This window comes from Colias philodice, chromosome 8 (assembly GCF_061535455.1).
Source record: "Colias philodice isolate Cphi_HAF_F1 chromosome 8, ilColPhil1 Martin Lab GWU primary, whole genome shotgun sequence".
NCBI classification, from domain to species: domain Eukaryota; kingdom Metazoa; phylum Arthropoda; class Insecta; order Lepidoptera; family Pieridae; genus Colias; species Colias philodice.
The window spans coordinates 11,879,621-11,907,127 of NC_143093.1; the positions used below are offsets into that span (position 1 = coordinate 11,879,621).

The 27,507-nt window shown below is 35.9% G+C and overlaps 1 protein-coding gene and 1 long non-coding RNA gene across 2 annotated transcripts; both read right to left on the reverse strand.

Annotated features, from left to right (window-relative positions):
- Positions 1–4,177: 4,177 nt before the first annotated feature.
- Positions 4,178–27,020, reverse strand: eIF3b (eukaryotic translation initiation factor 3 subunit b). Its single transcript, XM_089698530.1, has 7 exons — positions 26,839–27,020; positions 26,318–26,633; positions 24,002–24,188; positions 11,443–11,669; positions 10,391–11,144; positions 5,908–6,026; positions 4,178–4,697 (listed from the first exon to the last, which is right to left on the reverse strand). The coding sequence occupies exons 1-7, from the start codon at positions 26,963–26,965 to the stop codon at positions 4,322–4,324; spliced, it is 2,106 nt and encodes a 701-aa protein (XP_089554656.1). The 5' UTR covers positions 26,966–27,020; the 3' UTR covers positions 4,178–4,321.
- Positions 7,545–8,789, reverse strand: LOC149486855 (uncharacterized). Its single transcript, XR_016315996.1, has 2 exons — positions 8,632–8,789; positions 7,545–8,142 (listed from the first exon to the last, which is right to left on the reverse strand). It is a non-coding gene; the product is annotated as an uncharacterized LOC149486855 (long non-coding RNA).
- Positions 27,021–27,507: the final 487 nt, after the last annotated feature.

Sequence of the window (27,507 nt, forward strand, 5' to 3'; positions counted from 1 at the left end):
ACAGCACACTACACAGTAGTCATACACATAACTATGAAAAACGAGCTATGAATTAGGTAACATTGCTCGAAAAACTAAACCTAATTTCTATTAGGTACTTGCTTAGTTACATTAATTAACACATGTATAACTTAATAATAATAATTAAAGCTACCAGTTCTTTTGCCAAAAAGAATAACTAATAACATTTTAAATTATCTATTAAAAAAAACAGTTAGGTACCTAATTAGATAGTTTTCTGTCTCACCGATATCTACTCAAGGAACACCGCGTGATAATTTTGAAGGCAGATGATAATATTATTATTACATATTATAAATAAAGGAGTAACTATGAAAGACAAGAAAATGGAATAATTTTCTTCACCTTGCTTCTATGACTATTATTTTATCACTATTAACAATTTATTTTATTTTGTAAAACGATACGATTAGAACTTGTTATTTTTAACCGACTTCAAAAAAAGGAGGAGGTTATCAATTCGGCCGGTATGTTTTTTTTTTTTTTTTTTTTTTTTATGTATGTACACCGATTACTCCGTGGTTTCTGAACCGATTTACGTGATTCTTTTTTTGTTCGATGCGGGATGGTGTCGAATTGGTCCCATAAAAATTTTATTCGGATAGGCCCAGTAGTTTTTATATTATGAGCATTTTTGTCTGTATTTGTAAATGTTGCAACTTGCAAGTGCAAGTTTGAAGTCGGTTGTTTTTAACGCAGTTATTATTATAAATATTAACGTTGCAATAGGTACTAGTAGTACATTTACTTAATATTTGAGTAGATATAGCGCTATTAAGAGGATTAAAACTTTGTTCAAAAGTAAGCTTTGAATACAAATATTTGAACAAATCAACAAATAAACTTACCTCTTCTTAATATTAACGATGATATTCACCAGTAAAGAACTTAAAATCACGTATAGCAAACTTTGGATCGAAGTAACAATAAAGTAAGGCGGAAGGATCGCGCTAAAGTTGAGCTCGTTCGCGGCGAGTGCGGGCGCTCGGGCGGCTAGCGGCTGGGGCGGGCGGCGCGCTGCAGAGCGGCGCGGGACTGCCGCCGCCGCCCGCTCCGGCCGCAGCCGCTGCCGGCGACGCACGCTCATGCGCCAACAACCTTCTGCCGTACTTTATTAATTGGTAACTAAAACTTTTTTCCACCAACCAACCAACCACCAACCCAATCTTATTCAAATGATGTCTATAATTGTTTGATCGATTAAGTTTCTCTCTTCTTAGACAGTACCGGCCCGGACAGTGGACACATTGGCTTGTCAATTTTTTTTTATCTTAAGTTGAAGTTCGTTGTCCCTAGCAAAAATGGAACTAACATGAAACAATTTTAGGGCGATGATTGTTTATGATTTTAAAAGTTTGCTTTCTCCGAAAGATTGCACTGCTCGCCTTCAAAATACTTTTGGGAGGGAAGCACCTCATTTGGGCATTAATTTGTTGAATTTCATCGCGGCCGTGTTTCTCTCCATGATGAAATTCGTGAAAGTCGACCCTCAACTTCGATCTCGGAGGAAAATATGGCTACCGTCAGACGAATAATTTAAGAAAATTGCCATATCACTTATGAGGAGATTCGAGGACATTTGGGGATTGGTCATTGGTATGAGCCAAATTCAGACAATTTTACATGAACATTTCAAAGTTAGAAAGCTTTGTTGCCGGTGCATTCCTCACGAACTCATTCCAGACTAAAAACGCTATCGAGTAGATTGGTGTAAAGAAATGCTACCTATTAAAGTACCTACAACCACGGACATTCTCATGCTGTGTATCGTGAAAGGAGATGAAACATGAATATATTGCTATATACTCCAGAAAGAAAGCACCAATCTTCTTTGTGGGTGTTTGAAAGTCACAGCAAACCAACAAAACTAAGGCAGGCCGCAGGCGAGAAGGGACGGCAAAAAAATGATTGCGTTTTTTTCCCTAAGACGGGTTATGTCTGCACTATCCCACTTGAGCAACAAAAGACTGTTAATGCTGAGGTACACCACTATTAATTGTTTGCTCAATGTCTTAGAAGAAATGAGGAAAAAGCGACCTAGAAGTCGCATCTTGTTGCACCATGATAGGTGCTTCGGCGCACACCGCGAACAAAACAGTCATTTTAGGTTTCTGAAAACATAGAGCACGTGACCCATGCTGCACGCAGTCCTTACCTAGCATCATGCGATTTTTTCGTTTTCCCAAAAATCAAAGATTCAATCAGAAGTTCGACATTTACGGGGCCGGAGGATGCCGTGACGTAGAAAACATACCCTCGGACCAATGGTTCTCATGTTTCCAGCAATTGTTTGAACGGATGAAAATTTGTTTAAAATATAACGGATAATACTTAAAAAGCTGTTAATATAATATTATACAAATATATTGTTTTATTTATGCTACGCAAAACTTTCAGTGTGCTTCACGTATATTCATACTTTTAATTATTATTATTAATAACAGCTGCAGCATTAGGTAGGATCTCGGTGATTCCTTAGGTTATCTATCACCTATAATATAACTGGAAATCGTCATCAAAATCCGTTCAATAGTTAATGGGTAGCTCATCCGTCCACTCATCCATGCAAAAATTAACATATTTTATGAGTAGAAAATATAAATTTATTTTTACCTATTCAACTTCTATCCATTGATAAACAATGTAAATACATATATGAATTTATTTTCTGTTTAAACTAAATTGCCTAAAGCTAGTTGCTTAAAGCATAGGTAATTAGTAACGTAACATGAACGTAAACTAATGTCTGACTATTTTATACTTAGATTACAAAATAAAATACAGATGGAGCATGTCAATCATTCATCGCCCTTGTCAAAGAAAATACGAAATCAAAAACGAATACGTTCCTCCGCTAGTGCTATAGCGATTCTAGTGTCATGCAATACGTCAAAAGGGGTTTGATATTTTAGTAAAAAAATGCTGTCTTGTGATATTAAAACGCTGTAAAACTTGTACCCGAAAACAAACAAAAAGATAAAACATCGTTTTACAGATTTTCTGTAGATTATTTGGCTTATTTAATTTTGTATACAAATAATAATTTTACAAATACGAAGGAATTCAAAACTTCAACGTATGCTGCCAGTATTTTGAAAATGAATTTGCCATTTTTAGGGGTAAAATGGTTAAAAGATATTCGGGGTAGTGCTGTTGGATTTTTCGATCGTGAATGTGATTATTTGTATAGTGCAATAAAAGTTCATGGTCATTATTAGATTATTTTAAAAAGCATTATACATTTTTTTGTTACTTTTATAAAAAGCGTCGTTTTCGCTTGCGATTTAATTCATGTGAACACATGATGGATATGATGAAAATAAAATGTCCCGCATTCTCGACTAAAACCTACCGCTATTCGCATTCATATGTTTTGAAAAATAAAAAGTAATTTATTTAATAAATTTAATGTAATTTACTTATTTAATAAAAAATTGAATAAAATTATTTTGTCCATGTATAACTTTAGTAGATAGGTGATAAAATAATTTTTACAATATTATAAAATAATATCAAAAACCCGAATTTATATTAAAATAAAAATTAAAACATGACTGCTAATAATTTATGTAGCCTACGTCACTACCACCACAGATACCTTCATAATTCAGATGATTGCAATGACACCTCATAAGTCACAACTCAAAATCGATCCAACAGTTTATACTGCAGGGCGTGTCAAAGAAATATTATACATACATACCTACACTAGAAAAACATAACCCTCTTTCTTCCGTAGTCGGGGAAAATTTTGGGAAAATTTTCAATATCTGGTAACATAACACCCACACAGAAGCACCGTGTACGTACAGTGCAACGGCGAAATGACAGCACACATAGCTTTATGGAAATGACGATAAATTATTCGGTTTAGTTCGGCAACGCTCCATCTGTCTTTTATTTTGTAATCTAAGATTTTATAATATTCATTTTATTTTGCTTTATTTATTTTAATTGGTAAAATTCATCATTCATTCACTTTATTATTAAAATGGGAAAATGAGAGTGGTCATGTATGTATATTGAAATCAAGCTTACAAAAGAGAAAGAGAGTAGTGTTCCACATGATCTTATGCTTTAGAATTTAGATAAAAATAATATAGATAAATATCCAAAACATGTCGAAGCAGAAGTGCATATGCAAAAAAAAACACAATTCCGTAGTTCGCCTTTATTGTAGTTAATAAAAAACGGAAGTATTATATCAAAATATATTTTCCTGGATGTTTAAAGATCAACTTTATCGGGCTATCGATAACGACTCGTACAGGGGGGAGGGGGTGGGGTGTAAAGGGGCAGGCTAGTCGATGACGGTGGTCTCCTCCTTGACGAAGAACTCGACGAGCTCCTCGACGGCGTTGCCGGCGGCGCTGTTGGCGGCAGCAGTCGCCGGCAGCCCGTCCGTGTCCACGTAGTCGCGCAGCGCCAGGCGGCGACTCTTCTGCGCGGCCCAGTCGGCGGCGCGCGCCTGGCGGTACTCGCGGTACTTCTTCATCTGCTCCGTGCGCTTGGCCACCAGCTCCTTGCTGGCCTTCGTGCTCCGCATGCGGTCCTTCGACTCGAACTGCGGGTAGTACTTCTTCAGGTTCTTCTTGATGTCCTTCTGCTGCTTCTCCGACAGCAGCGTCGGCGGCCGCGGCCGCCAGTGGAACTGCGCGAACCCTTCCTTCATCACCCTGCGGGCGAGAGCGACCGTTAGCGCGCGAACGACGGTACGTTACAGAACGAGTGGAAGAGATCGGGCCCGAGGAATTACATAATTCGCCGTCCTCGAAGAATAAAATGATAACTGCCATAGTTTTATTGTTGCCAAATGCCATATGCATTTGAAACCTACGTATCCTAATACATCTATACAAATTTTTTTGTAATTTTTCTCCTGTAATCCACAAAGTTACAAGATATTACAATAATATTCATTGCTTTTTCTCAGAGCATATTCGTTCTAGAAAAAAAAGTTAGTATAATTACAATAATATTATCGGAAAAACGAACTGGCGAAACGAACGCCTTATATCATTTTATTCTCGTAAAAATATGTTTTAGCGCCATTCGTATGACCATACGATGATGATCAGGAAGATTGATTTTTATTACTTTTTATCGTGTTCGTTTTTAATATAATAATAGTTGATTACTGTACTAATATTATTTTATTTAAAAACCTCAGAATAAAGGTTCATTTGATATTATCCATTAATGCATATGTCCAATATGAACAAGAAGAAAATGATGTATGTATTAGTAAATTTACATCAGTCAAATGCTACGAACTTTTTAAATTTTAATTATTTCAGTTCTGAATTCTGATAAAGTTATTAAAACTATTTTGAAACATAATAAAAGGTTAAAAATTAGCTAGCCTTTTTATCTCTCTATGTCTATTCCTTGGCAAGTTATAGTCAATTATCGGTTTTTGAAGTGAAACTTCTTTATCGGGGTTGGAAAAAAATTTAGTGTAACATTTTTTCGTTACGCGTGACATTTTTCCCTTACGCGCCATCTTTTTCTTATCCCTACCACGCTTGATTCGACGTATTTCTGTAAAGTTGCATATAGTAAATTATTTTTTGAAAAATAAGGTCATTAAGAAGTTTTACTTCTTACGTGTTACGTGTACACTAGTACACGCACACATTTTATTTTTCCCGAAAAGTTGTTTTTGCAGTTATCATTTTATTCTCCGGGGAGGGCGAATTATGACTTCTATTTAAATTCCGATTTATGATTTGTATAAACGATAACATTCTTTGTATGCACAGAAAATCAGAATTAGGTATTAATTATTATTAATAATATACTGTTAGATATTACACCCTACCATCGTCACCCTATGGAGCCCGATCACACTGAAATGCTATAAAGCTAACAAAGACGCGGACGCACCTGCGCAGGATCTTGCCCTGGAAGGACCAGATGTAGTAGCCGCAGTCCATCTTGCACTTGAGCGACGACACGCCCGTCACCACGTAGCGCCCCGTCGGGTCCCACTCGATGCCCGACATCTGCGGACACACACAGTGCAGTACATTCCGTCGCACTCTCCGTTACATATACGTCATACTCTCTTGTATAAACAAATAATAAAACGCTCGATGTCATCAAACCTAAAGTAAAAATATATCAAAGAAAGTTGTTTGTTAAGCGAAGAATGGAAGGTTTATTTTATATAGAATAACTAAGATTACAATATGATTTTTATGCTGGGAGGGGAGGGTAGTGATATTTAAAGCTACTTAATAGATTTTAATGCGGTGAGAAGTAATATGATTCCGATAAGAAGACCCGTTATGTCATTTCAATCGCTTCTAAATAAATATCGAAATTCCGATAGGTGGCGCTGTATTAAAAATGTGACATAGCAACATTGAGCTATTATTACTACGTATAGAGGAGACACCACGAACAAAATCTGTGCTGCAAGCGCGGCGGCGCGGGGCGGCTTGTGAGTCATAGATTAAGCGATATCATCGACTCACCGCTATAGAGGCGAAACTTTGTAAATATTTTGCTTATTACTTATCAATTAAGAACAATCAATGTAACAAAAAAAAATAATTAATCTAATAAATAAATTATTACTTAATAAACTTATCATTTAAAAACTTTTCAATTAAAACCAATCAATGTAACAAAAAAAAATGATACATAGGTAATTTATTTTCATCTTTCATGATTTAACTTTTTTTCAAATAATATCCACAGTACAATATTTTTTAAATGTGTAAAATTATTTTTTTCCACTATAAAAATTTACGTCATCTAATATTAGATACCATCTAAACATCTTTCATACCCATGGAACTATATATACTACGTATGGAACCCACACTCCCTAAGAAAAAGTAAAGTCAAAAAATTTGACCTTGAATCTTATCGTTTCCCCTCCGTCTCTTTCTAGTTACGGTGAGTCATAATATATATAGTATGTCTATATTTCCGTGGGGTGAGTATAAATGTAAAAAATTCAGGATATTAAGGAAAAAAATAACGGATACATCAATTTTATTCGTATTAAAATTTTACTATAATACTAGATTTTGCCCGCGACTTCGTCCTCGTTGCAGTCATAAAACATAAAATCCCATTTATCCCGTGGGGATTTCGGAATAGCCTTTCTAAGTGCACCTTTAGGATACTCTAGATATACAGAGTGTGCCAAATTTCATGTCTTTAGGTCCAGTGATTTTAGGCTGTGCGTTGTCTGTCAGTCACTAAGTAACGGGAGAGTTTTATATTTATTGATTGATTGATGGTTGATGATTTACGGCGGAAATAAATTACGTAATTGCATTTATTATTCTAATATAGTTACTGTAGAATTTTTGCAAATAGATAAAAAATAGATGTTCAAGTATTTAACATTGGAAAATTGTAATGTTCCTTTCAGCGTTTTTTCATGTTTGCGTCTTCCGTCTTGCATCTTCAGAACACAGGACCGCTATAAATTATGACAACATTTTGCTGTATAATTTGGCGTTACGTCCAGTCATTTGAGGAATTAATGAAGTAAAATATCAATGTGTTTTTATAATATTTATTTATCATTACAATGCCAACTGCCTTTACAAATTTGCAAATTATAAGATAATAACAATAAAAAGTAACGAAATCGGTTCACTGAAAATATTTTTATCATTCCATACCCTTAAGTATTTAAATAGTTTTAAGAGTACTTGAAATATGAGATCGTGGTCTAGCGCTTCCCTATCATACAATAAAAAACAAAATATAATATATTCAGGGTGTAATCGTTAAGTGTGCACAGGTGATTATTCCGTAACTATTGCAGGTATCAAAAAACTTTAAACTGATATCGATATGATACTGATATGATACTTTACCTAATGAGTAAAATAACAATAATAACTTTTTTTAAATATAACAAGAAATATCTAAAAATGTAACTTTAAACCCTCCCATACATTTTATTTCCTGTAACGTATATATTACGTTCCCACTGCTGGGACATGGCCTCCTATGAGGTTACAGCCACATCCACCACACTGGCCAAGTGCGGGTTTAAAATGAATGTTGCATATCTTCACTTTTTCAAAACAGGATATTTTTAATTCTACTATATTTAGCCATGTATTACGTTCCGCTAGATTGGACGGAAACCTGTAAAGAGAAAAGAAGATTATTTGCAAAATATAAAAAAAAAATGTCATTTAGATACAGATAACACAAAATTTGTGCTGTTGTCTTGTGCTTCTATTTCAGTAGGTACCATATATGTATGTACTTTGAGTTTTTGATTTTACAATATATCATTATATAAAAGTAGTAAACAACGTTTTTATACCATTAACTTTCACGCCAATTGAACTAACTCAAGTGGAGAAAGACTTCTCCTCATATAAAATACCATACCGAAATATATGTACACAATTTTATAAAGTATGGACACCCTAGTCTAATATTTATTACAATCATGAAACATTTAATAATAAGCAAATAACGATGTTAAATGGAAAAAACCTAATCAAAATTAACATTATAATCACAACTTCGATCTATTATTCCAGATTTAACAACAATTAAAGTAGAAATATTACTAAACTACAATTTTACATGAAGCGTAGTTTATGCATGGTTTTTTGTACTTACGAATGAAATATAATATCACATCCTGGATGCCATTCACTTTTGCAACCGCGCACAATATATTTACAACCATTTCTATTAATTTTGGCTCAGAATAATTCCAAAATACAAGAACAAACTCACGAAATGAACATAAACATCCGCCATTTTGCAGTAAACATTATTTGATTTGACACCTAGAATTGGGGCTGCCGCGCAACGATTTTCATAACATAATTCAAAATATGGGAAAAAAATTATGAGCGTGTTCGATAAGCAGTCCATTTTAAAAGTTGTAAACCTTTGTTATTTCAATGGAAAAGCAAACCTGCAGGAATCTCGTTTAAATTTCATTTTTTAGCGGATTTTATTAATGATTTATGTCATATAGACTATTATTACTGACAGTCGATTTTTTAATGCACGTCAATAGGGGAAAAATTTACAATCACGCTGGCTACCCTATGGGGTAAACAGGGGTTACTTGCGGTCATTCTATCAGTTTTTTATTTATTCTTAGGAGTTTGGGTTCCAGTATGACTATAGTTCCATGTTCATACCCAATGCCGTTTTTTAAATTTTTAGTCTATGACAAATGACGCAAAATGGCGACCGCCAAAAATTTTGCTCGAACCAAGTTTTAACAATGATTATCTAATTAATTACCGATAAAAAGTTATTTCTTTGCACTTTGCCGAATTACTTGAATTATAAGTGCAATATCGCAACACACTCGAGGGCATATTTGATGAGCTTCTTGGTTTTTTGCTTTAAAACAAACAAGACATGAACGCGACCATCGCACTAAAGCGACTGAGTGCAGTTAAGCCATATGGCTTATGTTGAGCGGAACATATGTGATGTAGGCGGTGTCGTCACCATATGTATATCTCAATGCATAGCAACTGTTTATTTACTCTGATTACGCGAGCGTAACCGCGGGCAACTCATAGTTAAGCAGAATAAAGTAACACAACTTTCTTTTATACATAATATATTATTATTTATATAATATATATATCAATGTGGAAATTTTCGATGACATCTTCGGGTATTACCTGGGACCCTAAGAACATTATAACTTGTATTCACTTCACACTAATAAATAATTGACAGACAGTAAATTTTTGTAGACGTTGATCAAGGCCCATGTGTACTCAATAACAAAAATTTAATATTTTACGGATAATATTTTGTAGAAAATACTAGTTTAAGATCTATTTTAGTGGATTTGAAGAATAAATGAGAATTTTATTTTTTCTTTATTCTTAGTTACTTCGATTCCCGTTCGAAGCAAGTAAACTTTTGAAAATCTTTTAATGCAGTTCTATTTATTTTTAAAAATAAAGGAATGTTTCCTTTCAGCAAAATTATCTATCTCCAGTATTTCAAGTAAGTACCTACTTTCCCTACAGGGCCGATCGAAAATTTCCACACTGTATAATATAGATCAGATACTAATTCTGGAAACAAAATGTATATCTAATGACTATGTACATGATAAAAACATAATGATAAGTGAAAACCAGTGCTGTAGTTTTTGATTTAATCAAAAACAGAAAGACAGACACAACAAACTATGTTTTGTAATAATTATGTAGAGTTGTTTAACTGTAAAATTTTATGTTAATTCATCTATAAATTACAAAGTGGTTTATATTTATATTATTTATTATTTTTAATTTTAATTAAAATGTAATTTTATAATATTTGTAATGATGAGTCAGAGAATAATTGATAGAAACATTAGCATTGTGTATATGATTAGTAGCGTAGCAGTTACCTGGTAGTGGTCGGCCACGTTCATGATGGTGAAGTCGTTGGTGTCGAGGAACTCGAGCGCGCCGCCCGTGAGCCCGAAGTTGGCCAGCACCACGAACTGGCCCTGCGGCGACCAGAACACGTGGTTGAAGGAGCCCGCCAGCTTCTTGAGCGGCGTGGGCGCCTGCCCCGTGTTCACTTGGTAGAACGACACCTGCATGCTGGCCTGGTCCCCGTGCACGATGGCGAACTTGCTGCCCACCGGCTCCCACGCGAACGCCTGGATCGGCTCCTTGATCTCCACGCTGTCCACGGGGATCTCCTTCTCGCGCATGTGGAAGATCTCGAAGTTGTAGTACATGCCCGAGTACTTGAGCTCGTTCTTGTCCTTCTTGAGCTTGGAGTAGCGGTCGACCTTGACGCACAGGTGGTCGCCGCTCTTCTGCCAGTGGATCTTGCAGTCGGCCACGGAGAACAGGTTCTTGGAGCGGATCTCGGCGCGGTTGGGCAGCTCCAGCAGCGTGACGCGCGCCGGCACGTCCTTCTCCTCGGCCACCCAGTAGGCCAGCACGTTGTCCGTGGGCGACCAGCAGAAGTCGCGGATGCCCGGGATGCGGATGGACTTCTTGTCCAGCAGCCCGAAGCCGGGCGTCTCGTACACCGACAGCACGTCGGCGCCGAGCCGCGCGAAGAAGCGGTCGTCCTTGCTCCAGCGGAAGATGGGCCACGTCACGTACTCGTCGGGCGGCGGGAAGCTGCGCTTCTCCTGCCCCGTCCTGCAATGCACCACACCCTATCACTGCGCGGTCCGACATACGCTTTGTTTTTATATTTAGGGAGACTAATTTTAATATTAATTATTTCAAACTTTCTAACAATACCTCATTTAGATGCAAAATATTGTCATTAAATTATTTTCAATCTGCACATATTTTTCATTATTAAATATTAAAAAAAAAACATCTCAATATTCATGCATTATTTTAAGTATGTTCTTTTCTTTTCATACTTATAAGTAAAGAAAATGAATTGACATAAAGTGTGCAAATGCAAATGGGTGGTGCTGGTGGGTACCTGATGTCCCAGATGATGAGCTTCTTGTCGTCGCCGCGGTCGCCGGTGGGCGAGAAGGTGACGATGTAGTTCTCGCAGGGCGAGAAGGAGATGAAGCGCGCCTCGGGGTGGTAGAACTTCTGGAACTGCGTGAACTTGGGCCCGGCCCACAGCGCCACGCCGCGCCAGTGGAACGTGGCCAGGTACGTGCCCAGCGGCGACCACACGGCGTACGTCTCCGTCCAGTTCTGCGCACACAGTCTCCACTTGTACTCACACGCGCATTACTTGGCTACACCCTACGCAGGGTATGACTTGTTCCAAAATGGTAAATTCAAGATATTCGTTTCTTTGCTGACGACGTGACGTGAATTATTGCGGTAGATGCTTGATTTTTATTGTGTGCTAACTGCTAAGCTGATAGATTTCATTTTATATTATACATTTATATATACATTTATATTTCATAAGGCTTCTATCGAAAAATTGAAATCTAAATGTGGTAAGTGCAAATTTTAATTAATATAATGATTAATAGAAACAAAGTTAAACCAACGTCTTTTACATGTCTGAATTCTATTATTATAATGGTTTCTTCTGCTACTCTCAATTTCTAGGTTAATTCGTCCAAATTGTGGCATTAAATTAAATTTGTAAAATAATAAAATATAATTGAATGTTGATCAATGTACTACCCGTTCGCTTCGAGTTGGCCGCTCCCACCCTTCCCGCTTCACCGCACCGCACTCCTAGACAGACCCTGCTAGTACCGTCAGTAACGCAATCACGTGCGCCCGTTCGTCACTAATATCGCTCCCGTTGTTTTTGGTTATGTTATTTGATCGTTTTGTTAAGTTTATTATTGTTAAGTTTTATAGGTATATTTTTTTACTGCTATTAGCGAGGAAATCGCTGAAGTAAGTAATTATACAAACTGTTTTTGTTATTTTATTTTTCGGAGTGTTATTATTTTTTTTGTCAACGGTACCAGTCGATGAGCCTGTGACATCATTTTGTAACGGTCATCGACGGCCAACTCGAAGCGAACGGGTAGTATCTCACAATAATTATTCTGAGTGATATAATTTTTAAGAAATAACGACTTCCATGCTTTTTACCATTGACTCGAAAGTTACTTCTTGGGCTTAACGGCTTTCTAGTTAAAGGACGGCAGAATAAATAAAATTATAACTGAGACACTTGTTTAAAGTTAAGTTGTTAGTTTTGTTGATGTCTCTTTATACAGTGATCAAACTGTATAAAAGGACTACACTCACCAGCACGGAATCTTGGCCACTTACAAATTTGCCGATAAAAAAAAGTTTGAAGTGCTTTTCACGATTTTTTTGTATGCAGATATGTTAACATATTACTTCTTTAATTTTATGTTTAGAAATCATTAAGTTTGAGAATAATCTTTTACCACTTTTTAGGAGATTGTCGAAATTTGTGATTTGTGCGGTTAAGCCGAAGTTATGAATTGTTCGTTTTTAACTTTTTTCGATATCGTTTATGCCGTTTTATGATATTGTTATTGTTGTGCTGTAGTCAATGATCATAACAAACAATAAAAAATGCCGCTAACATCTGAACAACCTGCACAGGCCATCATAATGTTAGGCCTCTTCCCTCTCGGATGTCGTGGATAGTAGACGTCTATAATATTATAATTATTAACGTTCGAAAATATAAAAAATAGCTGCGTAAATAGTTTTAAAATAATAGGAGAACATAAGTGCGTAGTGATCCGTGTAAACAGTGACTAACTCTGAGTGTTCATGTGCGCCTAGTACCGCGATCAAGTACGGTACGCGTTAGAAAGAATACAAATAGTTCGTCCGTTTCGCACCGCATCCCGTGTGACCTTGAATTCTCCAATCACTGATGACCACTATTAAAACTACTAATTAGCACCTTATTCTTATCTATCATTCATACTATCTTCGACTGATTTTTATTCGTCATAAGTGCCAAAAGGAACCTTATTGCGTACGCATAATGCCGTATTCCCCGATGGAAGGCAAATCTCGTAATATATCTAATCGCAATGCAGCCTCGTCGCACGACAGTGATAGTGACAAGCATCATGTTGTTGCACGGAATAAAAAGCGCGCGATGGCAAGACCTGAGGACGATGAGTTTATTACTTTCAGAAACGAGATGAAAGATTGGTTGAAAGATTTCCAGCGAGAACAAAATCAACAACTTGATACTTTTCGCAACCAACAAAACACCAGGCTAGACTCCATGGAAAGATATATAAGTGAAATATCAGCGAATATCTCGTCAATTTCCACCACAACTCAGGATATTGAAAAAGCTGTGGATTTCATCACGGAGAGAATTCATGACGTGGAAAATAAGATAGATGGTTTGCAAGCTAAGTGGAAAGCTGTTAGCCTCCAAGTTGCAGCTCTCGAGGAACAACATGAAACCTTAGCAAGGTCATTAAATAAGACTATCTTAGAAATACGTAATGTCCCCAAAAAAGATCAAACTTCAAAATCCATGCTATATGACTACGTATATAAGCTTTGTTCAACCCTAAAGATTGTTATCCAACCGAATGATTTAAGAGATGTTTTTCGTACGACGAATAGAAAAGATAAATCTATGTCCAACCTATTTATTGAGTTTTCAAATACTTTACACAAAACTAACATCTTAAACGCTGCACGAAACTTTAATAAAGAAAACAAGACCCGCCAATTAAACTGTAATCACCTGGGTATAGAAGGTCCCCCCACCTCTATTTATATTTCTGAAATGCTTACGCCCAATGCCAAACGTCTCTTCTACCTTGCTCGTGACTTCGCAAAAATGGATGAATACAAATATTGCTGGATATCGAATGGGAATATATATCTAAGAAAATACGATGGGGCCCCCTACATCTTGGTAAAAAACGAAAACCAACTTAAATCTCTTCAAACCAATAAATGACTAGAAGTAAGAAATAATCGCTTTTATAAACTATTCATCTCTTTGCATTCGTATTATAAATTTAATAACAGTACAAACTCCAGCTTGTTGATTAAATTACAACTTAATATCAACATTCCTTACACACTCCACATTATATACACAATCTCACTCACAAATAATTATTCTTCACCATTACTTAACACTACTAAATTAACTATATTGAGAATAAATTTAATAATATTATCTCACTTCTGTCTACATACTTTTTCTTTTTATGCATACATATTCGATGTCCCCTATATTAAAATAATTTTTAACATTCGATAACTTAAATCTAATTAATAATATTGATAACACGCCGCTTATTCAAAATGTACTTTTGTCATGTCCTGAAAGCTGTTCCAACTACTTTTATTCTTGTCATCTAACCATCTCATATATACTCAATCATCTATACTCAATCTCACTCACAAATAATTATTTTTCACCATATACTAAAATATTAACTATATTGGGAATCAATTTAATAATCTTATCTCACATCTATTTAGGTACATACTTTTTCTTTTTATGCATATATATTCGAATTCCTCTATTTTAAAATAGTTTATAACATTCGATAACTTAAAGCTAATTAATAACATTGATAACACGCCGCTTATTCAAAATGCACTTTTGTCATGTCCCGAAAGTTGTTCCAACTACTTTAATTCTTGTCATCTCACCATCGTAAGCCAAAATATAAGAAGCATTCATAAGAATTTTGATAGTTTTTCCTTATTCTTGAATAGACTCAATTTTGCTCCTGACTTCATAATCCTAACTGAATGTTGGATTGATGAATCATTTACATATTTAAATCTGGCTGGCTACTCTCTATTTAAATCAAACAAATTCTTAAATAAAAGTGATGGCATTGTTCTACTTTTTAAATCGAGCTTGCAAGTTGAGAATCACGAACCTTCGTTTACTGATGCCAACTGCACGGTTACCGTTTTGAATAGCAACATTGTTATTATATCAATATACAGATCCCCGTCATTTCACAATATTGACGACTTTTTAATATCGCTGGAACGTTTGATCTTATCGTACCAAAATAAGTCCATATTTATCGTAGGGGATCTCAATATCGATATAAGGAATTCCTGTTCAGACTCCAGAGTCCATAAATATCTTGATCTCTTGGCTTACTATGGAATAACTTCAGGCCATAACCTGCCGACACGGGGCGACAGCTGTTTAGACCATGCACAAATCAAAAGCCAATTATCTTGCCGTGTCGCTGTTTGTCCTTCAGCAGTATCCGACCATGATGCTGTTATAGTGGGTGTTACCCTCAACAATTTTGAACCATTCCCTCCTTCACAGAAATCTAAAAAAATTAATTTTGATAATCTTCATAATGATATTCAAAATATTGACTGGCAATTCTTGTACAGCATCGACAACATTAACGAAGCAGTGGCAGCTTTTGTCAATCCACTTCACACAGCGATTAAAAACAATTCAAGCTGTTGTACAATTCCAAATTCTAAGGCCATTAGAAAACAATGGATTACGCCCGGTTTACTCCGTTGCGTTAGACGAAGAGATCGTCTCCACAACATTGCTAGGAAGCGCCCTAAGGATGTCGTACTGCAAGAAAAATACATACGTTATCGTAATTATTGTAATAATATTCTCCAAAATCTTAAAAACTTCCATGATAGTGAAAATTTAAAGAAAAATAAAGGCAATTCAAAGCGCTTATGGTCGACTATTAAAGATATCTGTAGTTTAAACTCGTCTAACTCTAATTCTGATGATTTATTAAAATGTTCTGACTCCATTGACGAGTCTCTTTGCAAAACCAATGAATACTTTACTAACATAGGGAAAAATCTTGCAAATAAAACATTACAAAAACTCAATACCTCTGAGAATCTTCTTGCCGCTAAGACATCTATACCTAATTTTACAAAATCTTTTTTCATAACACCAACCGACGAACTCGAAATTGCCAATTTAATTAGTAGCCTCAAAACCTCTTCTAGCTGTGGATGGGATAATATTCCAAGTAAAACGATTATTATGTCAAAAACCTGCCTTGCTGCCCCGATTACATACTTATGTAATCTCAGTATTACTACGGGTACATTCCCAGATGACTGGAAAATCGCAAACGTCATCCCAATTCATAAATCTGGTTGCAAATTAACGTTCTCTAATTATCGACCCATATCTCTTCTCCCGACGCTATCCAAAATTCTGGAAAAAGTCGTAAATAAAAGGCTACTTTCCTATCTGGAAAAAGAATCGCTACTTGCTTGCAACCAATTTGGCTTTCGCCAGAACAGGTCTACTGACGGTGCTGTTTCCTCCCTTGTTGATTGCATTAGCAATAAGTTAGACTCAGGACAGAAATGCATCGCGGTATTCCTGGATCTGGCGAAAGCTTTCGACACTGTCTCGCGGCCCATTCTTTTACGTAAGATGGAATTGTACGGAGTTCGAGGCATCGCTCTGCAATGGTTCACTTCTTACCTTACTGACCGTCGCCAAAGAGTATGCATAAATAATCAACATAGCACTCTCATGAACATCCCATATGGCTTGCCTCAAGGCAGCGTGCTCGCTCCTACATTGTTTTTACTGTACATGAACGATCTTTGCTCCCTTTCCCTTCCATATACCAATTTGTTCTCTTTTGCAGATGACACAGCTCTCGTATTTTATTCTAACTCTTGGAACGAAGTAAAAGCTGTAGCTCAAAATGGTCTTCTTACTGTCGCTTCTTGGTTACAGGACAACCTTTTAACCTTGAACATTGACAAAACTAAATTCATCAGTTTCAGTATAACGAGTCGCTCTGTCCCACCTACGTCGCTAAATCTTCAAATACATTCGTGTACAAATTCTTCTTCTTGTTTATGTCCATCCATTGTAGAAGTTAATGAAATAAAATATCTGGGAGTCATCATTGATTCCAAACTTTCCTGGGAACCTCAGATAAATACACTGTGCTCTAGGATTAGAAAGCTTATACACATATTTAAAAAATTACGTTCAGTTGCCGATGCCCATACAATAAAATTAGTTTACAAAGCACTCTGCGAATCCATTATTTCTTATTGCATTTCAGTCTGGGGAGGCGGCGGTTCCACCCTTATGCTTAAAATTGAGCGCGCTCAACGGGCAATACTCAAAGTTGCTTACAAGAAACCTTTTCGATATGCTACATCTACACTCTACGCCGACGCAAAAGTTCTGTCAGTCCGTCAACTTTACATTCTGGCTACCGCACAAAAGTTCCACAAAATGTCTAAGCAAACCTTTGCACCAACATCAAGAGCCCCAAGACGAGTCAATTTCACGCTTCCGAAATGTAATACCTATTTTGTCAAACGCTTTTATAGTTATAGGGGCCCTTTCCTCTACAATAAGTTCATTAAAAGATTAAATGTAAATATAATAAATGCATCTATATATATTTTTAAAAAGAGATTAGAACAACTTTTACTTAACTTAAATTATAGTGAAACTGAAGCATTGCTTGTCAGTGAAAAATAAAACACACATACACACACACACACACACACACACACACATAAACATGCACACACACAAACACACTCACATGCACACACACTCGCTCACACATACACTGGAGTTTGTTAAATATTTTATTTTCGTTTTTCGTTTTTTGTTATATTTCTTACACTGCAATGTATAGCTTTTAATTTTTAGAAACTAAAAATACTTCTGTAACATAGGAAGAGACTAGTTTCCCACAACACAGGGGATCCTAGTGTGGGGACTAGTGTATTCTAAAATGATTGTACACTGTGTTTTGAAACAAATAAACGATTTTTATTTTTTTATTTTTTATTTATTACCAATGACTGCCGCAACATAAAGTACCTAATGTACAGTAGGTACCACGATCAGCGATGAACTAGGCATGGAGAAGATACCAGGAGACTGGCAACTACACGTGCAGACCAGGAAGTGGAGGCGTGAGGTGCACATCAGCTCGAGAAGACCGCTTTATCGTTCAAGATATACTCAGAAAAGGCTTTCTGACAGTTTTTGAGATACGCCACCAGCTCCAAAACACCAGAATAATAAATGTGAGTGAATAATCGGTGAGAAGACTAATAAAGGAAGTTAATTTGAAGGTTTGCAGACCAGCACGCCGTCCAGAACTCCTCAGGTATCACAGAGAAGCACGTCTTCGATTTGGGCGAGAACATGAAAACTGGACCCACAGCCAGTGCGCTCGTGTGGTGTTCATAAATTAGTGCCAATGCACTTTACGAGCTTCTGATAGCCTTGAGTCAGTATAGAAGATACGAGAAGAGAGGTTTTCACCCATCACCACAACTCAAACGGCGATTTTTCATGGAGGGTCAATAATGGTATGGGGAGGTATAAGTTTCGATGCTCGCACGGAGTTATTTATCGTAGATAATGGCTTAAATTTGATCAGGTACAGCTGGTACACCGAGTAAATTCTCCAGGAACATGTTCAGCCCTAATACAGGCTTATCAGTGAAGAAAATTTGCTACTAATACACTATAACGCACACCCGCGTGTCGTACGATGCGTATAAGAGTACCTTCAAGAGGTTATTATTGAAAAATTGGAGTGGCCAACTCGTATCCCGGATCTTAATCCAATAGAACACATCTGGGACATGCTTAAAAAAAACATAAAGTTCGATTCTAACCCAGCACAAACGGTAGATGAGCTTAGAAATACAGCTGGGGCCATAAATTTTTATTGAATTTTGTAGTAGAAAAGAAATAGTGTAATTTTTCGCAGAAATTTGAAGTGGCCAAGATTCCGTGCCGGTGAGTGTATTAAATGCCTTTTACAGGTAGGCTACATTTTAAAGCCATTTTATTATAAAATTACTGTCACCTAAAAAATTATAATAATACAGAGGAAAAGTCAGCATACTAATTTTATTTTAACACTAGCTGTTGCCCGCGACTTCGTCCGCGATTACGTCGTTTTTCGTCATTCGTCGTTTAAAAAAAATACGTGACACTTTATTTTTGAATGTTCTTAATTGTCTCTTATAAAAATAAACTACATTAAAATTGAATACTCTGATAAGAAAATCTTAAAATCGGAGGACATCGAAAATCTGAGGAAAACATGAATTTGATTTAAATTCTACATTACTTAGTAATTCAAATAATAATCTAAATTAAATGTAGATTAACAGTTTGAGCGCATCATTATATAATATGTACCTAAGTATTAAATTACGTTAGTTTACATAGTAATTTTACTAAAAACACGATGACTTTCTTTCGCGCTCGGTACAACAAACTAAGCATGTTTGTGGTACGTGGCCCGCGTCACTTGACCCCCCGCGAGTTCCCCTCCGTTGCAAGCATGAAAGGATCCTCTGATAATTGTTGAGCACCAAAGGATCATTTAAAACGCACTACTATAAGAGCGAATATTGTCTAAGAACTGTTTAGATTGCACATGTTCCTCTAAAAGTAGTGATTTCAAAGGTTCTGGTGTATCTTCAAACGAAAGCCGACTCCTTACTCCTCTTTAAAGCATTACAAAAAGAACATACTACGTTAATATCGCCTATACAGAAGATGATCTGTAATCAATTGTGAGGTTATAAGCAAACCCACTTTTATATTTGTCGGACCACACCACCGAATTCGTAGATTGATCTTCCATGTTTACCTCTTAAGTCATTAAGACTGTCGAAATCTGTCTACAGTAAGACGGGCCTCTCGCTATTCGTCCGTTTCAAGGGACCAAATAGTTTCAATTCTTAATCTTTCATTAAAACAAACTTATTAATCGTACTTGTCTCAAATAATCTTGTCTCAAATAATGGTAATATTCGCGTCCCTACTCTAGTCATTGCTTATGCTCATGTTCATCTTCAAGAGATCGAATAATATTATGGTGCACCCTATCATTTGTCAATCGGTCTTCATATTGAGTAAAAGTTTCAGATTATCGAGATAAAATATGCCATTTGCGATCAGCTGTGAGACGTTATACCCTCTCAGTGAAGGTTTCGGTCTCACAGGATAGTACATGCCGTTCGCGGTCAGCTGTGAGCCGCAATTCTCGTTGTGAAGCGGTTTCAGGTTCTCGGCATAACACAATATGTTGTTTTCGGTCAATAGTAAGCCTCTTACCTCTAACGATCCTTGAGAACTCTTATTTCTCATTTTCTTAGCTTTGCTCGAATTTCGATATAAAGATTTTTTAGGTGGCACTGATGCGAGTAAATAAAAATTAAGTTAAAACGGACTGAGAGTGTTATAATCATCAATCATCATCATCATCAATACATATAATAAAATTGTGGAAAAGCGATGTCTGTACAATGAAAATATGTAGAAAAAAATTAGCAGGTGTTATTATTAAATCGATCTTGAACCCAAAACTGTAGTTAAAAATTTTTTTGCCTGTTTATCTGTATGTTTGTGCACGCTAATCTCAGAAACGGCTTATCCGATTTAGATGCGGTTTTCACTAATGTATTGTGGTAATCTTCATTTAACAGTTAGTGTTTATTTCATGTCAATCGGTTCATAAATAAAAAAGTTATGACAATTTATAAGTAATCACGGCGAACATTTGCTAAGGCATTCTATTGTACACTGTACAGTGTACGATAAAACGTAATTTATCTGTTATACGCTACAGTTATTCCTTTACATGTCCAGATGATCATATCAAAATTCCCCAAGGGTTTGGGGGTAAGCTGAGGTAGTAGGGGGGGCGGGGTCAAATTAACATTATGGTTACTTCTAATAGGTAAATTTTCCACACAAAATGTCCTTTAAATTATGTCGTATTATATTTTTAACCCCCGACGCAAAAAGACGGGTGTTATGTGTTTGACTGCTATGTATTTCTGTGTGTGTGTGTGTCTGTCTATGGCACCGTAGCTGGCTAACAGGTAAACCGAATTAGATGCGGCTTTTTTTTGTTAGGCAGCATATTTTCCGACGCTGGTTCTTAGATAAATTGTATCGAAATCGGTTCATCCACTTATTATACCTACATGGGGGTAAAAGTGGGAATGAAAAAAATGATATAATAATTTATTTTTAAAGATCGTTGGGAAGTTTATGAAATTATTTATTCCTTTTTCTATACACTTTTCTTCGTCTAAACGGTTAAGTTACGTGCTCCCTCTCTCTCTCTTCAGCCTTTAGTTACGTGCGTGAGACAGGAAACATCTAATTTGGATTTGTTGCTGGATTTGATAAAAATTGAGTATCGATTAAGCTGATCAGTGGCTACACCATACATTATTAAAAACATCCATTTAAGAAAGGAAGGAAATAGAATTTGCTCCTCTCCCCCCCTGGTTCCTAAAAAATAATATGACATAATTTAAAAGAAATTTTACGTAGAATTAGTTAGGCATTTCTTTTTTGATTTTCGATATTATATACTAATCATAATTTTTAATTACAATATTATGTAGTAACTGGTAGTAACTATTTGGTATAGGTTAGGCATTTCATTTCTTGATTTTCTTTAATAAGTTGGTACGTAAGTTTTTTAGCTCAGTTTAGTAAGAATTTTTAATAACAATTCTTTTAATTATTTATGGTAGTACGTATTTACTCAATAATTGTATGTTAAGTAGTAATTCAGCATGGGCGTAGCCACGGTGGGGCTGGGTGGGGCGCTTACCCTGGCTTTGATCTGGTAGGTACCAATTGTGAAGGGGAGTGGGCGTGGGCGTTGGCGTGGGCCTGGGAGTGGGCGTGGGAGTGGAAGCATGAAAATAAAAACAATTATTGTTGCCCCACCTTGAGCCCATGGTCATAGGTCCCATAGTCACTATTCCACGCGGACGAAGTTGCGGGCACAGCTAGTAGACAAATATAATCAGAAAGCTTTGAACTCCTAAGCTCAACCATAAAAGATAGACATTAATTATGATGTCGGGAGATATTTTTTATATAATATGGAGAACATTTCTTTCATACTAATAATTGTACCAAGTTTCGTTTAAATCCGTCGAGTAGTTTTTGTTTCTATAACGGTTATACAGACAGACAGACGGACAAAAATTTTTGGCGTCAGTGTCGATCCCTAATCACCTCGTGATAGTTATTTAGGAAATATATTTCATGTACAGAATTGACCTCTACAGATTTAATATAAGTATTATTCATATAATTAGATGCCAATTTCCATGTAACGTTAAATTCGACTATACAATAACTAACAGACAACGCAGGTTACTCTCGTTTCCGTAAGTTGAGGCGGCTACATATTCGGTCCTAATAACTTCACTTTTTGTGAACGAAACGACAGCGCGGTTTAATTCGATGCCAATACCATCAAAAAAAGGAAATATTTTTAATTGTGAAAAAATATTATGATTTACACTATTAATACTATTTTAACATTAACACAAAATATAAGACTGTGAGTGTGTAAAAATAAATCCAGCTAGTTTCACATCAAACTTATGTTTTTAATTAGGTATACGACATGAAAATATATTAATTACCAAGCAATAATCATACAGGTAAATACTGAACAAAAGTATTAACAGTCAAAGTATATTTTTACTTACAACATGTAAATGATGAAGGAATAATAATTATCAACGAACTAACCTTTTTGTATTATTGTTTATAAATATAAATTCATAAACAATAAATTTATAAAGAATAGAAAAAATTCGACCACTAAAGAATGCTGGTTCGAGTCCCGCCTCGTTATCGAATTTTTAAAACACGAAGATTTTTAAAAATGTAACCAATGAACACAATCAATATTAGATTAACTGTAATGGTGTCTAGTTTGACTTAAAATAATAAACATCTACCCTCACTTTTAAAAATGTAGTATATTCACACGAATTATAAGCGCACCTTATAGGGAAGGGAAGATATGGGTTAAAGAGTTAAATAAATAAATAACATAATTATATTTAAATTATTAATTTTTAACATTGTGTCCAGTAGTGTTAACATGTAAATTGATTTGATTTTTACGAAATCTCATAGATGGCGCTGTTTCAAATTTGTATACTAATAAATTCATTAAACTGATTCTCTGCCCAAATTACGTAAATGACATAGTTTTTATTGTGTAAAGCTAGATAATAGCGTGGCTTACCCGAAACCAACATTTAAACATGAGTCTTTAGATTGTACGCTGTCGTAATACACGCAATACGTAAGAAAAAAAAAGGTTCACAGCTCCTCCCCCGGAGGTGATAGCATGATAATATGTTTAAAAAAGCGTCACCCGACCTGTTAGTAATATTCATGCAAAATTTGAAGTCAATCTATGCAGTACTTTTCGAGATTAGCCTGGACAAACATACAGACAAACAGACAAACAGACAAACAGACAAACAGACAAAAATTCTAAAAACTATGTTTTTGGCTTCTATATCGATTATAGATCATGGATTATGTATTCTTTTAAAAAAATATTCAATGTACAGTTTTGACTTTCCTACGATTTTATTATATGTATAGATGTGTGTTTGTATATTTAAATATGAATGGTCTTGTAGTTCAATAAATTATTCCTAAATTTTGTATAGAACTATTAAATTATATACAATATTTTTCCCTGCCTGCAAACAATGTTGGGAGCTCATAATAATAAGATGTAACAAGAGAGCTAAATACTCACAGGCCTCTCCTGCAGCAAGGTGGGTTCGGGCAGGGCGTTCTGCCACACCTGCAGGGCCACGCCCGTGCCGATGCCCACCAGGAACTGGTCGTAGGCGTCGGGGTCCATGAGGTACCACTGCAGATCTGACTGCACCTTGAAAGGCTGGGGCGCAGGGGGCTCCCATTCTTTAGGTATTTCTTCATATCTTCAATGGTACAAACAACTCAATCAATATAATAGTTCAATGAATACAGAAACTTTCACCTGGCAGAATTAACATTTATGTATTTATGTATTTAAAATTATCATATTTACTTTATATTTTTACAATATAACATACTTCTACTTTGATTTGACTTTTATATTCAACTAGCGGTCCGCCCCGGCTTCGCCCGTGGTACATATTTACGTTTTCTCTACATAAAAACCATCCTCGTACTTCAAGGAATATAATAAAAAAAGAATTATCGAAATCGGTTCAGCCGTTCTCGAGTTATGCGCTTACCAACACATTTTGCGATTCATTTTTATATATAAGAAAGATAAATTACAAGATAAGAGTGTTAAGCTTTATAATAGACTAGCTGTGCTCCGCTCCTGTTGGTCTTAGCGTTATGATAAATGGGCTATCTCCCATCTTAGTTTCTGAGATTAGCGCATTCAAACAAACAAACAAACTCTTCAGCTTTATAATATTAGTATAGATTTATTTTATTGATCTATTTTCATTTAATGCAATTTATTTCATAAAAATTCTCAGGCACATTGGATGCAATTTCTCAATGGTACTTTATAATTATTACAATGACTACTCAAACCATCACATTCAGTGTTCATGGTTGGTTTGTTGGTTATTCATTTTTTTATAATAAAAACATTGGGTTGACTTTAGAAACGTGCGGCACGAATTTCGGCGCGATTTTAATTTTTATCGATCGATAATGATGCCCCGAAACATATATTAGCGGCTTTTCGTGCGGAAACGTGTAATTACAGAGAAATCTTTTTTTTTAATTTTTGAGATTATGTTCAAAATTGTTTGAGTTACATTGACAAAACTACAAGAATTGAGTTTGAAAGAGATAACAAATGTCTTAATGTACATATTAAAAACCATAGTTCATTCAAAAGCATGTTGCTGAGGGAACAACAATTCATACGGGTTATTGGCGAGCATATGATTGTTTGGGGCAATATGGGTATGTTCATAAAAAGTTAGTCACTCAGACCCAGACAACCCATTTGTTGCCTCTGACCCATTTGAGTCCCAGTGGCATGTTGTAAAAAGATTTTTTAAAAAAGATAACTATAACCACCCAGCAAACTTCGGTGATAATATTATAGAATATGTGGAGACGTTGGGTGGAAATAAATAAAATGGATCCATTCATTGCCATTGTAAATTGTATCAAACATGTATACAAGATTTGAAAAATAATTATTTTAAAAAAATGTTTTTATTGTATGTAAGTAGGTATATTGCACACAAATTGTTAATCACAGAACCGAATCTGTCCACCCCGATTCCACGTGGTACTTGTCTGTCATACACTAGAGTGTATTTAAAAAGTCGGAGGCGCGGAGGAGCGTGGCGCCCGCGTGTGCTGAGGAGCAGGCAGAGTCAAGCGAGCCGGAGTGGCTGAGGCTGGTCGCCAAAGGCGACCAAAAAGCCGAAGCTACGAAGGCGAGTGAAGACTCCTGCCTGCAACGAGGTACACGGGGGCAAGCGCCACGTTCTGCAGCGTCGGAGCAGTCAAGAAAGCCCATAATCTTCGTTATATTTCTAACTACATCACTACATAGTATAAAACAAAGTCACCTTCTCTATCCCTATGTCCCTTTGTATGCTTAAATCTTTCAAACTACGCAACGGATTTTGATGCGGTTTTTTTTAATAGATAGAGTGATTCAAGAGGAAGGTTTTAGTATATAATTTATTAGGTTTAAGTCAAAGCGGGCGAAGCCGCGGGCGGTAAGCTAGTATAAATATAATCTCAAAAAAAATTAAAAAAAAAATAGAAGGGGGGGTTTCCTCACCCCCCCACTTTATAGGGGGTCTCCTCTTACCTCCCCCCTCCCTTTCCCTCCCCTCCCCCCCCTTAATTCGTGCCGCAAATTTCTAAAGAAATACCAAAACATTTCTTTTACGCTTGGGACAATTTTATAAAAATCCATTACAAACATAATATTTATAATTTTAGTGCAGAAAATTAACTCAAATCATCTTATACTTGATTAGGAACTGTTTATAAACGAGCCACTTGAGATCATTAGAAATATATATCATCTGTCATATACATATAAATGTTATTATATATAAAAAGATGTACTTACTTTTTAAAATCTGTAAAAAGGTTCACTAAAAATGTGTGCTGCTTATCTAATTTACAATTATTTGTGGCTTGCACGGCCTCCGCCGCGTTTTGCGGGTTACTATATTCGAGGAAAATGTATCCCGTCGTAACTCCGGTATCAGTTGTCGGATAATACTCATTCACAATTGTCCCAAACTTGCTAAATATTTTATTAATAACACTTTGCAGCTTCTCCAAACGCTCCGGGCCGACCTGCGGACACCCGTCCACCACGACTACATTCTCGTAGCCGTCGGACTCCTTAGGCTTCTGCTCTAAGAGGTCCGCTAACAACTCTGCAACGTCAAAGTTAGGTTAGAAAATATAACATCCGAATATCGCACTAATTAACGACTACATTGATAGAACAACTAACTTATCTTAGTTATTGTATAAAATTGTCATAAATAAAGTAAAACATTTGGTATTTGGCTGAGATCATACTGAAATATGAAAACATCACATATGGTCAGGACAACCTATATAACAAAAATCACGCACCTTCATCAGAGATATCATCGACGAAACCTTCAGGGTCATCAAAATTTGGCTCCTCGTCAAAATTTTGCTCTTCATTATCACTATGAGGGGTTTGGTTTACTTTTTCGTCTCCTTTTTTCTTTGCCATTTTGACGTTTTATTATGAGTCGCCGGAAGACACGCCATTAGTGAACTGACAACTGTAATAGCGGCAGTACACATGGGGCCAAGGCGTTGGGCCAACGTGTTGGGAAAAAATGAAGGATATCAAGATTCCTGTTCACACATTGGCGTACTGATCATTCTGCATTGGCGCTTCAAAGATGGACCTAGTCCGTAGAAGTTCTTGCAGCCGCGGCAATTTATTTATATACAGTGCGTTTAATTATTACGTACATGTGCATCAATAACAATGAGTGTACTCTGCCGTCTGCGATGATACCATTTTCCAATCTCTATTGTCCTTTTTTTATAACTGTATAAATAAAACATTATTATGTTTAGATTTTTTCAAATGTTTAAAATGTGTACATTTTACATTTAATTTAATTTTAACTACCTATAAAACGAAACTTTAAAGATTAGATTTTAGATATTATTTTATTAAATGATAATATTATTTATGTAATAAAGCACAATTTGATCAAAATCATGCTCATTGTATATTGTTATTTAATTTTTAAGAACAAG

Coding starts and splice junctions, on each gene's coding strand:
- eIF3b (XM_089698530.1), bottom strand. CDS start 26,965: ATGGCAAAGAAAAAAGGAGACGAAAAAGTAAACCAAACCCCTCATAGT. Junction 26,634..26,838: donor CGATGATATCTCTGATGAAG/GTGCGTGATTTT, acceptor TTGACGTTGCAG/AGTTGTTAGCGGACCTCTTA. Junction 6,027..10,390: donor ACGTGGCCGACCACTACCAG/GTAACTGCTACG, acceptor GTGTGTCCGCAG/ATGTCGGGCATCGAGTGGGA.